This window comes from Equus przewalskii, chromosome 3, assembly GCF_037783145.1.
Source record: "Equus przewalskii isolate Varuska chromosome 3, EquPr2, whole genome shotgun sequence".
NCBI lineage: Eukaryota > Metazoa > Chordata > Mammalia > Perissodactyla > Equidae > Equus > Equus przewalskii.
Window position 1 is genome coordinate 58,034,451 of NC_091833.1, and position 13,762 is coordinate 58,048,212.

At 39.5% G+C, this 13,762-nt stretch overlaps 1 protein-coding gene across 5 annotated transcripts in view; it reads right to left on the reverse strand.

Moving 5' to 3' along the window:
- Window positions 1-13,762, reverse strand: part of FRAS1 (Fraser extracellular matrix complex subunit 1) — a 426,477-nt gene that overhangs the window by 242,625 nt on the left and 170,090 nt on the right. For all 5 annotated transcript variants that reach the window (XR_011538148.1, XM_070612755.1, XM_070612754.1 and 2 more), the window contains exons 5-6: window positions 7,474-7,633; window positions 5,644-5,777 (exon numbers count right to left, since the gene is read on the reverse strand). Coding sequence is in view for 4 of the 5 variants with exons in the window: in XM_070612755.1 (XP_070468856.1) it covers window positions 5,644-5,777; window positions 7,474-7,633 (294 nt within the window). In the remaining variant the exon portion in view is untranslated. The remainder of the gene's footprint in view (window positions 1-5,643; window positions 5,778-7,473; window positions 7,634-13,762) is intronic.

Below are 13,762 nucleotides of genomic sequence, written 5' to 3' on the forward strand. Positions count from 1 at the left end.
TTTTGCGTAGGACTACCATTAAGGATATATTTAATTATGGCTTTTCATATCTCTTAAGTAAAAATACTTATGATAAAGAAGTGTACAGTGGACTATGGCTAACAGCCATATTTCCCACTATGATATTTTCCCACTATGATACCTCTGAAGACATACAAAGAAATAAAAATTCCACCAGCAAAAAGTAGAACAGCCAACCTCTTGCCATTGCCAAGAGGAAGCCCCACGGACCATAAGACATTCTGTGGCCTCTCTTTGCTGCGTAAACCTAAATAGAAATAAGAACCATCACTCTTCCCAACCCTCTGCCTTCCTATATCAATCACAAGATGGCCTTTATCCCTCCAGTGTGTGGCTGCTGCTGTTTGAGGCAGTCTGAGCGCCAGCCCTAGCCTTTCACCTCCCTCAATGTCTTTCTTTCTACACCGAGTCAGAGTTCATAATGTGAAAAAAAAAAAGAGTGGGAAGTATGTCCATTGGAGGAGGTAGAGGGAGTGATAAAAAGCTGTGGGGAAGGAGGATGCCCCAAATGTAAGGCACACAGCCACCAAGAGAGATGAAAAGAGGCCTTGCAGCAGTGCAAACTGGGGCTTGTAGTTTTTTGTTTCATGTAGTCAGAATGTAAGAGGGTCGGGCAGTAGACGTAGGAAGAGACCTGATCTCAGTACAATAGAGTTACACTAAATGAAAAGCCACCGGACCCCAGGATGAGGAGACACGCACATTTCTTAGCATCTGACTACAGATCCAAGAAGGGGAACTGGCCAAGGGCAGGCCACTCACCCTTGCAGCTTTCAAGTAGTGAGTATAGACATATTTCTCTTGATCAAGGATGAGTAAGTAGAAAGAAAAGAACTTGGGGAAAAACCCTGAAGAACAAGCAAAACTAGTAATGTTGAAGATTCAGAGAAAAAGCAGATTTCTGGACAGTATGCACTATGAGATCTAAAAGAAAAGATTTAAAAGCCATTTTGCAACTTCAGCAAGAGGCAAGAAAATGCAGTCTTTATTAAATAGAAGCAAGAAGCAATAAAGAATGAATAAGCATTAGGATTAGAAAGTAGATGAACCAATAACAGGAAAAATAAGGAAGAACGAAAAGAACATTAAAGTGGAGTTGTCAAATTAAAGTCAATACTAGAGGTAGTAAACCCAAACTCAAGAAGCTCTCTCCATAATGCAGAGGAAAGACACGTAGTGAAAAACGATGAGAGAGAACATGATTGGCTATGAGGGGAAAGAGAGGGGCGCAATCTAGGAATCATAGGTGTTTCTGGAGAAATGAGAATAATTGGAAAATATGTGATTACTTGAAGCCATAACTGAAGAAAATATTTTAAAAACTGAATACAGACTGAAAGGGTTTCACAATACTCTAGGAAAAATACATGAAGACACCTCAACCAGAAATACCCTGAAAAATGTTTGAATTATAAAGATAAAGAAACATCCTGCAAGAATCCAACAGAGTAAAACTAGCTGAATATAACATAATAGAAAGCACACAGACCTTAGACTTATCCTCCATGGCACTAAATTCCAGAATTCAATGGAAAGGAGTCTATAGGATTGGGATGGGAAGAGAGTATAATTGCCCCAAATTTTAGACCCCTCCAAATTATCTTTCACGTATATGGGCAACAAAAAAATAACTCTCCAACACTTAGTGGCTCAGAAGACATACCAATCGTCTGTCTTCTTTCTTTTTTTTTAGTTTAGGAAGATTCACTCTGAGCTAACATCCGCTACCAATCTTCCTCTTTTTGTATGTGAGCCGCCGCCACAACATGGCCACCTAGAGATTAATGGTGTAGGTCCACACCTGGGAACCAAACCTGGGCTGCCGAAGTAGAGCATGCCGAACTTAACCACTAGGCAACTGGGACTGGCCCCTGTCTTTCATGAACAAATATTCAAAGATGAAGTTCAACCCACTCAGATTAATCAATATTGGATATGGGAATTTGTAGTATTAAAAAAAATGGGTGGTAACATCATCAGGAACACCCTTCATCAGACCAAACACGTTTTAACGAGCCTATAAAAATGTGGATGGGTTAGGGCTCTATTCACAATGCCTCTGGACTAAGTCGAAAGCAAGCAATTTCAGTATGAATTTATATCCCTCATTAAGGGAACAACCCCTACTTGAACATATGGAATTTCTCCTTTTGTCAGAGAGTATCATCAACTTCTAAAATGTGATTATCACTAAGCAAACAAATATATCTACATTTGTCTACCAAAAAATTGGAATGAATTACAAAAAAAAGATTCTTTCATGGTCTTTTTGAATGGTAGAAATACAGATTATCATTTTCTTTTCTGCTTTATCCAAACTTTCTGTAATGAGTACAGATTCCTTTTACAACTAAAAAACCCTTATATTAAAAATCAAATTTTTCCAGGGCTCAAGACCTGGAAATACATTTCATCTGATGAACCTGTGTTCTTTTTAATATTTAATGAATGAATGCATATAAAATAATTGCAGTCATGTTCAATGATGTTAGCAACTATTGTTATTGTGATTATTATTATATGTAAACACTATATAACTCATCATTTTTGGGGCAATATAGCATAATGGTTAAAAATATGAGTCAGGTGGTTTATTGAGGTTGTGACGCAGAACTGTCGAGGTTAGAGGCACTGACATTTCCTAACTGTGGTACCTTGAACAAGTTACTTAACCCTCTGTACCTCTGTTTTATTTTCTGCAAAATGAGGATGATAATAACAGCTCCTACTTCATAGCCTTGTTATAAGAATTACAAAGCTCTTAAAATTAATAATTGGCCCATAATAAATGCCTAAAATATGGTGATGGTGATTATGTTTCCATCAAAAGTGCTAATTCTATAGGACCCCTTTAATCATGAGAACATCCAATATTTAACAGTGATATTAAATCAAGAAAAATGGTTCTAAATAGTCTGACAGTTGATTTTTTTAAAATATCTCATAGCAAAAATATAGACTTAATGATGTAAGAGTCATTTAAAATCAATCTGTTTCCAAGACTTCAGAATGCTTACATATCAATTAGCTCTAAAGCATGGTATCAAATTTCATCTTTTTAATTAATCAATGCAAACTACAGTCATGTACCACATAGTGATGTTCTGGTCAACTACAGACAGCCTAAATGACAGTGGTCCCATAAGACCATAATGGAGCTGAAAAATTCCTACCACCAATGATGATGTAGCTGTTGTAATGCTGCATAACCAAAGAAGAGGCAAGAGAAAAGGAAATTGCAGGAGAAGAAGAATAAGAACCCCAAGAAAATTCACCGTGAAAGGTATAGCAAAAGCTTTTGCAGATTTCAAGAAGATCCTTAAAAAGTTTGAAAACATGGACCCCAACAACAAAAGGTTTTCATTAATAGAGAAGAATGTTCATGGTGCATTATCTGTCTACAAGAAAATCTATGATGAAAAAAAGAAACAAACCAAGCAAACCACCAAGGGCATATTTCTGAAAAGAGTGACACCTCCTCAAGGAGAGCCTCAGGCAGGTCCTTCAGGAGGTGTTCCAGAAGAAAGCATTGTTATCATAGGAGATGACAGCTCCATGTGTGTTATTGCCCCTGAAGACCTTCCAGTGGGACAAGATGTGGAGATGGAAGATAGTGATACTGATGACCCTGACCCTGTGTAGGCCTAGGCTAATGTGTGTGTTTGTGTCTTTGTTTTCAACAAAAAAGTTTAACAAAAATATATATATATATTTAAAAATAGATAAAAGCTTATGGAATAAGGATAAAAAGAAAGAAAATATTTTTGTATAGCTACACAATGTGTTTGTGTTTCAACCTGAGTGTTAGTACAAAACAATCAAAAAGTTAAAAAAAACTAAAAAGTTTATAAAGTAAAAAAGTTACAGTAAGCTAAGGTTGATTTATTATTGAAGAAAAAATATATTTTTTATAAATGTCATGTAGCCTAAGTGTACAGTGTGGATAGAGCCTACAGCAGTGTGCAGTAATGTCCTAGGCCTTCATATTCACTCACTACTCACTCACTGACTCCCCCAGAGCAACTTCCAGTGCTGTGAGCTCCATTCGTGGTAAGTGCCCTATACACGTGCACTATTTATTATCTTTTCTACTGCATTTTTACTGTACCTTTTCTATGTTTAGATACACAAATACCATTGTGTTATAATTACCTACAGTATTCAGTACAGCAACATGCTGTACAGGTTTGTAGCCTAGGAGCAATAGGCTATACCAGATGGCCTAAGTGTGTAATAGGCTATACCACAGTTTTGCATAAGTATACTCTATGATGCTCGCACAACGACCAAATCACTTGACGACGCATTTCTCAGAACGTATCTCCATCATTAAGCAATGCATGACTGTATAAGTGAGTACTGTTTGAACCTAGAATTTATGGGTAATGTTTTTAAAAACGGGAACTAGCACTTTCAATTATTCCAATATCTATCCCCCTAATATGCAGTCCATGGTTAAGCGTTTCAAGATTTAAAGATTTACAATGGGGTGTTTCCTCCATTCCTCCTCCCACCTCCCTTATTGGAATGGTGGCACACTGCTTAATTATCCTTCACACACAAGGGGACCAAAGCCTAGAATGTGTAAATCAAAATGCCCCAACTACAGTGCCCTCCAAATGTGAGATATTGTGCTACTCTACCCAGAAGCTCATTTGTAATCTTTAAGCTAGGTCAAGACTTCGTGATGAATTGAGAGATGTGACAGGAGCGCAGTACTTGATGCAGTGTGGGTAATACAATCTAGTCTTTCAATTAGATACATTTTCCCTTTATTTGGCATTTAGCATTTCTTGTCTAATTGCCTTTTGTCTGCCTTTAAAAATATTGCCCAATTGTCACAATATGCCATGTTATTGATTTTGTTTTATTTGACACAAAGTACTGCTCTGTATCAACTGAATGCTGGCTTCCAGCTTTTCCTTAGATCAAAAATGAGCTATTTTTTGACTGGAGGCAAACTCCTTTCATGGTTATCTGTCAGCTGCCGAGGAACATCATAGGAGCCTCTGGAAGAATAAAACACTATAAAATACCATGTATACCACATTTATTTGCAATTGATTTTTTCTTCTAAATTTGTATGAAAAGCCTAATATTTTGAAAATCAGATCAGCTTTAAATGAAGGATAAGATTCCACTATTTTAAACCTCCTCAGGGAAACTCCTTCGATAATTTGAATCATTATCTCATAAGAATTAAACAGGGTATATCTGGATAATCATGTTCAAAGACACGTATATGTCTTTACAAAGCAGACTGTACCTAAGCATCGAAATACAATACCAAACCTGATTATATTACTGAATTTTCCAGATGTTTAGCTTAACATTTTTGGAACATCTGCAACTGGAGCTGGCGGCTTCTTCATGTGTACCCTCAAGGCTCAGCTTCATTATGTAACAATTAGCCTAAATGGTTGGTAATTAGTCCTGTCTGTAGCTTCTAAGGGAAAAAGACATGTCTCAGGGGTGGTCTCCAAAAGTATACGGAAAACAAAACGGCCTTTGCTTCTTGTTCCTTGTCAGGCCTGCCTGACATAATCTCAGAAGGGACTCGGAGTTCCTGAACAGTGAAGCTAACAGTCTGTGAAGGATCCATTCTGAAGCTGTCTTCCTTACCTGGTTACAAAACAGAGGCTGGCACTGAGCTGTGAAGCACTGGGCGACCCCATTTCTACACACACATTTGGCACATGGACTCAGTGGCCAGTCCTCCCCATCCTGAAACACACGGCCCTCATAGGAACAGGGTTCTGGAAGGTAAGAGAAATAAGGATTACTGGGGAATGCAGTCGCCAATCCCAGGGCTGACTGCATGGATCTGCGACCAATATAGTCACACGGGCCCTCGTGATCAGGGGCCCAGTGCAAAAAAGGGGCACCATGCTTAGGGGTTAATACCCTCCAGTCACTGCATGGAGTTCTTAATAGCTTTCTCTCTGTGTCTTGTGAGTGAAGTTGACTGAAACTCTGTAGCATGTGCTGGGGGTTTGGAGTCTCAGGTCACGTACGGCCCCCACTTCCCATGGCCTCCTTGCCTTCCTGAGATGGGTTCTCAGCCTCCTGCTCCCCGATCTGCACCTGATGAGCACTGCCATCCTCCACCCACAGCAGGGACCTGCATGCTGATGCCAGGGGAGTGCCTGTGCCCTAAGCACCAAGTAGCAGGGTGGAGCAGTGCCTGTGGGGGTCTCCACCCACTGTGTAAGTATCCCCATGCCTAAGGGCATGTGATGTTAAAAAGCAAATTAAAAACATGACAGGTTGAGAAAGAACACACAAGAAAAGAAAAAGCTTTTTCTCCTCCCTACTTTTTGAACATGAAGCCCTGCATTTTCATTTTGTACCCAGAAAACTACAGAACAGGCCCTGGCTGATCCTCCAATCTCTCCAGGCAAAATGCTTCCAATACATCTTCCTCACGGAAGGCCAACAAGAAAGCTTTCTAAAACGTAAGAGAGGATCCCACGAACTCGGACATCCCACCCCTGAACTCTGCTGTTCAAGTATTTTTACTTGCAGGGTTATTCAGTCCAAAGCAGCTGTCAGTCCTTTCCTGGTGGGTGATATCTGAAATGCATGAGGCAAGCATTCTACTCTCATCACTTCCTGAGCATACTTTTTAATCCCTGGAATGGTTCTCCATGGCCAGGAATGGGATACTTGGGGATCAGAAAGAAACCAGGAGCCTTTTTAAAGGGAAAAGGCAAGAAGAGACTATAGCTTCCAGGTACCATTAAATAAAAAAAGAATTTTAGCTATTATATGCCAGGGGAGAAGATAATGCAGCAATGACAATAATTCATATTTCTTATGAAGTATATATTACTTAGTTACAAAAATGAAAGGGTATATATATCCCCAAAATGTAATAAAAGGGGTACTTGGACCAAGCGTGGATTCCAAGGAGAGGACCTGAAGTGTGCCCTTGGCTTGCTGAACTTGGACTCAGTTTGTAGGCAGGCATAATCTCCACAGTGAAGATGCAATAAAGACAAGAGAAATACACGCTTCCTTCTCCACATGTCTTGGAGAAAGATGTTATGTTATCTCAAAGACCGGCCGGCAGAATTAGTGCTGGCGATACTACATGGAGAAGTGACTTGTTCGTTCTTCTCTCTGCCAAGAGGCAGAAGGAACTACCTTGACCTCATGGAATCACATCAAAGGATCTTGTCCTTCCTCCCTTTACTTCTCAGGAGCTACGAATGCAGAGGAATGCATCTGGCCAAAGCAAAAGAAATAAATCAGAGGGTCGCAGAATCTCAAGTTTGGAATGAACCTCACTCTGCAACACTGCTTCTTGCCAAGTGCAAGGCTACATCTTGGTTCCAGTAAGGAATGGGGCTAGGGATCTTTGAGCCATGCTAAGCAAGAAAGAGAAGAGTTGGGATGTCACCAGGTAAACTTCACAGCAAAGAGGGTCTCTTTGTACGACTTCATACTCACTGCCAGGGCCCACACAGACTGGGCAGCAGCTTCCTTCAGGGATGAATTCCAGCTCCTGGTGTCCACACAACAATGGTGGGCATGGTTGCGGGGTACACTGGACTTCTCCATGAGTGCAAGAGCACACACTACATGGAGAGGAGGCCCACTCTGTCCCATGCTGTGTGTTAGAGACATAAAGAAAAAGAAGGTTATTGCCAGAATATAGGCTTTCATTTGACCAAATAGAAACAAACCTTTTCTTAAACAAATGAAGGATGGAGCTCAGGAAAGGTGGAAGAAGGCTCCAGCCTTGCAAGGTTGAGACTAGGGTTTGCAATGTTCCAAGTCAGAGATCAGTTAAAAAACTCATTTTTAAAATGTGGTGTGTGTGTATATATATATATATATATATGATGGAACACTACTCAGCCATGAAAAAGATGAAATCTTGCCATTTGCAACAACATGGATGGACCTTGAGGGTATTATGCTAAGTGAAATACGTCAGATGGAGAAATACAAATATCTCGTATGATTTCACTCCTGTGTGGAAGATAAACAAACAAACACGTAGATACAGAAAACAGATTGGTGGTTAGCAGAGGGGAAGTGGGGTGGGGGGGAAGGTGAAAAGCGTAAAGGGGACATTTGTGAAGTGATGGATGGAAACTAAACTTTTGGTGGTGAACACCATGTAGTCTACATAGAAGTCAAAATATAATGATGTACACCTGAAACTTATATAATGTTATAAACCAATGTCACCTCGATTAAAAAAATGGACTTTTTATTATTCCTAAGATTTATATTTGAAAATTTCAGAAAAGCACAAAAAGAAAATAGAAATTACCCATTGTTTAAAAAAATCTGTAACGCCAAAAGGAAAACCCACACATACACATATATCTACTGAATTCTTTATAATGGTTATATTATTTTCAATAGTTTCACTCCGATCCCGTTTTTTTGTGAGGTTTTTTTTTTGCCTTTACTTTTTACCCTGATTAGTTCCCATATCTGTGAGCTGGCTCTCTCTTTCTCTCTCACTCTCTCTCTCGTGGTCCTGGGGAAAGTGTGATAGCCAGCAGGAAGCACCTGCTCCATCCAGTTCTCCCACAAACTGCAGAGATCACTCATTCCCGGTGAGGGTGCCCATCCACACACACACACACACACAAAACGTTCCTAATCCACTGTAGGCTGGGATACAACCAACGTCCCCAAAGCTAGCACTGCATCAGTGATATCAGAGATTCGTGCTTTGAGTGATACCTTTACTGAGTGCCAAAAGTATCTAAATGAGCCCCTCTCGGATGTGACGCAGAGTAAGAGTGGGGGTAAGCCCTGAATGTAAAAAGCTACAAATATGTTGATTGTTTAGGAAGTAGCTGTCAAAATATGTTATGTTCTCAGTGGCAGAGTGGAATAATGGTGGCCTTTTAAAAGATGTAGGAAAAAAATTAGCTTAATGAATAAAGTTTTCCTCTAGAACATTTTCTTAAATATTGGAACCTGCTTTCCTCTGCCTCTATCAAATGTGGCATATGATGATATCCGATTCAGCACAAATCACATACAGACTTCTATTAAAAACAGCACACATTCCAAGTGCTCAATCACCTAAATATAATCTGGAGATTATAACTGTGTTACTGAGAAGCACAGAAAATAAACATCCTCTTGCTTCTCAAGCCAGCATCCACAATATTTGTCTCTCTCAAACACAAAAGAACTCTGTCTTACCTAAGCAAGTCAGTACCCCTTTATTCTGCAAATTGCTGCCAGGTTGCAAGCACGCTAAGTCTGACATTTTGGAATTACTAATAACCTGTCCTATTATTGTAACAATGATAGTAATAGGCAGTCACAGTCATCCAATTATGTGGAAACCAAGCCCTCATCTTACTATCATGAAGATCACTTTCCTTAGATGGACTCCCTGGGAGCACAAGAGGGCAATGATGTAAGTACGCACTGAGTTGGACAAACCAAGGATTTCCTTGGACACATGCACATTCTCAGATGCCAGCTCAGCCCTCCCTGACTTGGGGACTATGGGTGAGTGACTAATCTTTCTAAGTGTCAGCTTCCTGGTCTAACAAACTGAAATGATATGACAACACCCCCTTCACTGGGTTATTAAAAGATTAAATGTGGTAGCTTGTTAAAGGGCCAGCAAGGAGCAGGCCAGGTGGGACATGCTCAGTCCTCTCCCCTCTTTCCACTGCATGAGTTCATGGCCTTCTTCCTCCTTTCCACACCTCTATGCTGACTGTGATTATAGGAACGGACGTGGATGCCAAGGCCCAGTCCCCTCCCATCAATTTTTACTTCTGCTATAATTAAACATAAAATTTCAAATTTAGAACAGCATACAAATGGGCAAGTTCACAACTTGCTAATAAACTGCTGGCTAATAAAAGATAGGGAGCAACTGACCTTTATTCTTTGAAAAGCCTAAGCATAAAAGCAAAGGAAGAAATTATAAGAGAAAAATTGATAGGTTCTGATGAGTTAAAATGTTTAAAGTCTGTCAAAAGTACATTATAAACAAAAGTAAAAGGCAAATGACAAACTGATTTAAAAAATTGCAAATTATATTAATTAGAACTAAACCCTAATAATATATAAAAGCATTTACAAGCATAAGGAAAAAAAAATCCCAATGGAAAAAACCGCAACAAGCTTATAGAATATTCAACTTTATTAATTGCAAAGAAATATTAATTAAAGTAAAATTGGGTAATATTTCTTAATATCAAATATGGGAAAAGTTTAAAATTCATAGCCGCTGCTGTTGCTAAAGCTGCAGTGGAGTGGAACTGTCCTCCACAAAGCCTTCCCTCACTATGGCACCTGGAACGACAGCCTGGCGGGGCTACCCAACGCAACCACACTTGAGAAAAGCCTGCACTATCCGTGATATTCCCACTGGATTTATCATTAGACACAGACAACTTAAAATTGAATTTTAGCCACAGATGTCAGAGCTTCAATATGCAAAATCTTTAGATGCTTTGACCTACTAATTTCACTTTTAAGAAGTTATCTGAAGAAAAATGATCAATGATACACAAAAAAGTTTAAATGCAAGGAATTCCATCTCATTGTTCCTTATAGTGAAACTGAAATATTTTAGGGAAAATTGGAAGCTACCCGAATGCCTGATAATAGGAAATCATGTTCTCCAAGAGTATGCTAGGAACTATTTACAACATAACATTATGTAAAAAAGCAAGATATAAACTGTATACAGAGTATAACTACAATTATGCAAAACGTACATCTATATCTATCTACACACAGTACAATTACAATTATGTAAAAACATATATCCATATCTATCTATTATCTATCCATCCATCCATCGCCACTGCCACTGCCACCTCTTACACCCATAACTAAGAGAACAGTAACAATAGTTTCAGAGCTTGGGGATTTCTAGTGGATATTTTTTCTGCATGTATACTTTTCTATTTTCCAAATTTTCACCAATAAACCTATTTTTACTTTCGTCATTTGAGGGCAAATAATTCTTTAAAATATTAAAAAATCATTTATATATCTTAAATAAAGTAAAGTCTGAAGGCTGTGTATAAAACATCTTGAAGTGAACTTCCTTATTCTATTAAAAGTTAGGAGATTGCTTCTAAACATCTAGACGTTTCATTTCATTAAAACAAGAGCTCGTTTTTACTACTACCAAGAATACTATCGTTTCTTAAACATTTTCAATCACACCACCTTTCACACAGACCACAAAAATTATAATAACAACCTGTTAATCACCAAAGTTTTTTCACCTGTAAAATGAGAGGGCCGTGATCACTAATCTCTTCAGTGCCTTCAAGCTCTCTAATGACGTGTCTCTATCATCTAACTCAAGAGACAGAAAACAAAGAGGGATTCTCCCTTCACAATAAGCTTGAGAATTATGGGAACAACAAAGAACACTGGGCAGGGAGATTCCACTGCTTGACGTCAGAGCCTCAGAAGAAGCTCCAGATGGTGACCCAAAGAGCACAGAGCCATGGAGAGGGATTACTCCCACCTCTCTCAGGGAAAAGTCACATGAGTCCCCTCCATCTTCATCTCCTATTCCTGTTCCTAAAACAAAGATGCCCCTCTCACCAGAGGAAGCCTAGAGATCAAGGGGTTTGACATATGCCTATATATATATATATATATATACCTAGATAGATAGATAGATCTATACATAATATATATAGTTCTCTATACTCATTTACAAAAGCCTTATTTTTTCTAAACACTGTAGCAGCAAAGAGAGCTTTGCAAAATCAAGGAATAACAGCCACACAAAGCAATGCTCCTACACAAGACCCAGTTTTAGCTGTGCCATCTTAACCTCATTCATACCGTTTGAAAACATGAGATTTTGACACTGAGCAAAAGTGCACTCTGCAGACAACATCTTCAATATCTTCTTCGGCATAGCCAACTAACATGTCGGCTTGGCTGTTGACATAAGTCCAAAGGAAAGATAAGGTCATAAAGCATTTGCCAGGCTTACTGACAGAACAAAAAAAATAATTTTTCTTCATATAACTTGTTCCAGTAGGAAGTTATAGATCCAGAATACTAACTATCTGGGAATGTTCAGTGCATATTATAATTACATCCTCTACTTTGAGGAGAACAAACCTGCAGAATTCAATATTCATTTCCTCCCTCACACACATAAATTAGTTCTCCTTTCAGCCTCATAGACAGGCAAGGCAAGCAGACCTCTTCCTCCATGCCCCCCTATTCAATCGGATGTGGGCACCAGGGCATTACCACCTCCCACTTTCTTTTTCAGAGTCTTCAAGCACTATCTTCTCGGACACGACATTATCTGGTGCTTGGATTAAATTAGTACAGAGGAAAAGAAAGGGGATTAATGGTCCTCTCCCTCCCTTTCACAAGCTAATTTGTGGGGAAAAGCATTCCAACCCTCTTTAGGAAAACATATTTCAGGCTTGTCTCCCTGACTGGCTGGCAAGGCTGGGCAGAGATCCAAAGGCTAATTTGAAGGGATGGCTTTGGGGAGGTCATGGATGAAATAGTCCCCCAAATGCTGGCTGTAATAAGCCCATGTAAAACTCTCAAATAACCTGGAGTCAGCCAAAAGGCTCAAAGGTTTTCCTCACTCCAGGAAAGATGTCAGGACTTGTCCTGACTTGTTGGAATACCAGTTGTATAAGATGCTGCCTACTTTGGAAGCAAAGGAGGTCCCCTAGCAAGGCAAGCCTGCTTCCTTAAAGGGTGGCCTCCTCATGCCTCCCTGGGCTCAAACCATCCTTGACTTTCTTTTGTTTCAACCCTGCGACAATGTCACTTCAGCTGATTCCCCTCCTGCCACACTCATCCCATGCTAAAGCCTCTTCTAAATCTCTCTCTTAAGGGAAAGATTTCACTTTAGATCACTGTTGCAAAGTTCTTAAAACACCAGGCTATTTTATAGCTACTGGAGTGAGTCTCCATAACCTGCCCTATGGGATGCCAGCCAGAAGCTAAAGAAAGAGGATTACTGCTATTCAGAGGGAGAGGAAAGTGCTCTGGAAACTGCTTCCCGGGAAAGCTGGAAGGACAAAAAAAGGCTCCAACATTCAGGAAAAACCTAGTGATGCGAGTGCCAAGGTGAGACTCAGACCAAACCCAGACAAGAGTTAACCCACTCAAGAAAACGAATACTATTAAGAAGGATTTGGCAAGAATCTAGGGGAAGTGAAGAAAGAAAGAAAGGAAAGAACAGCAAGACAAGAAACATGATCATTTTAACTTTAGACTAAGATTAAAATTAGAAGATTTTGTCTTGACAAAAAAAAATCATTCCTCTATCTCTATTTGAAGAAGCAGATTAGAGATTTTTGCCATCAAACTATAGTTCCTGAAATTCAGCCTTTTTCTCCATTTACATCAAGTACCAGAAATACAATTATAACGTTTTCTGAGGAAGTACATTTTGAAAGTTGCATATGGCTAAACGATGCATGGACATGTTCTTACCCAGTTTAGAGCTTTCCTCGTGATGTATTACAGCAAAAGGGTGAACTGCAATGGAGGAGGGGAGAAGGAGAGCTTTCCGAACTCTCCCAGAAAAAGGAGGAGGCCAAGTGGATTTCTCACTAACCCATCCAGCAGATCTGTGGTCCTAGAACTGCCCAGTCACACAGCTAGTTGGTCAATGACCAACATGCCCTTAGGACAATGGATACGCTGGACAAGGGATTTACTCATTGTTTGAATCCTTGGGTCATTGATATTTATTGAGTACCTACTGTGGGAAAAGTTCAGTGCTAAATGC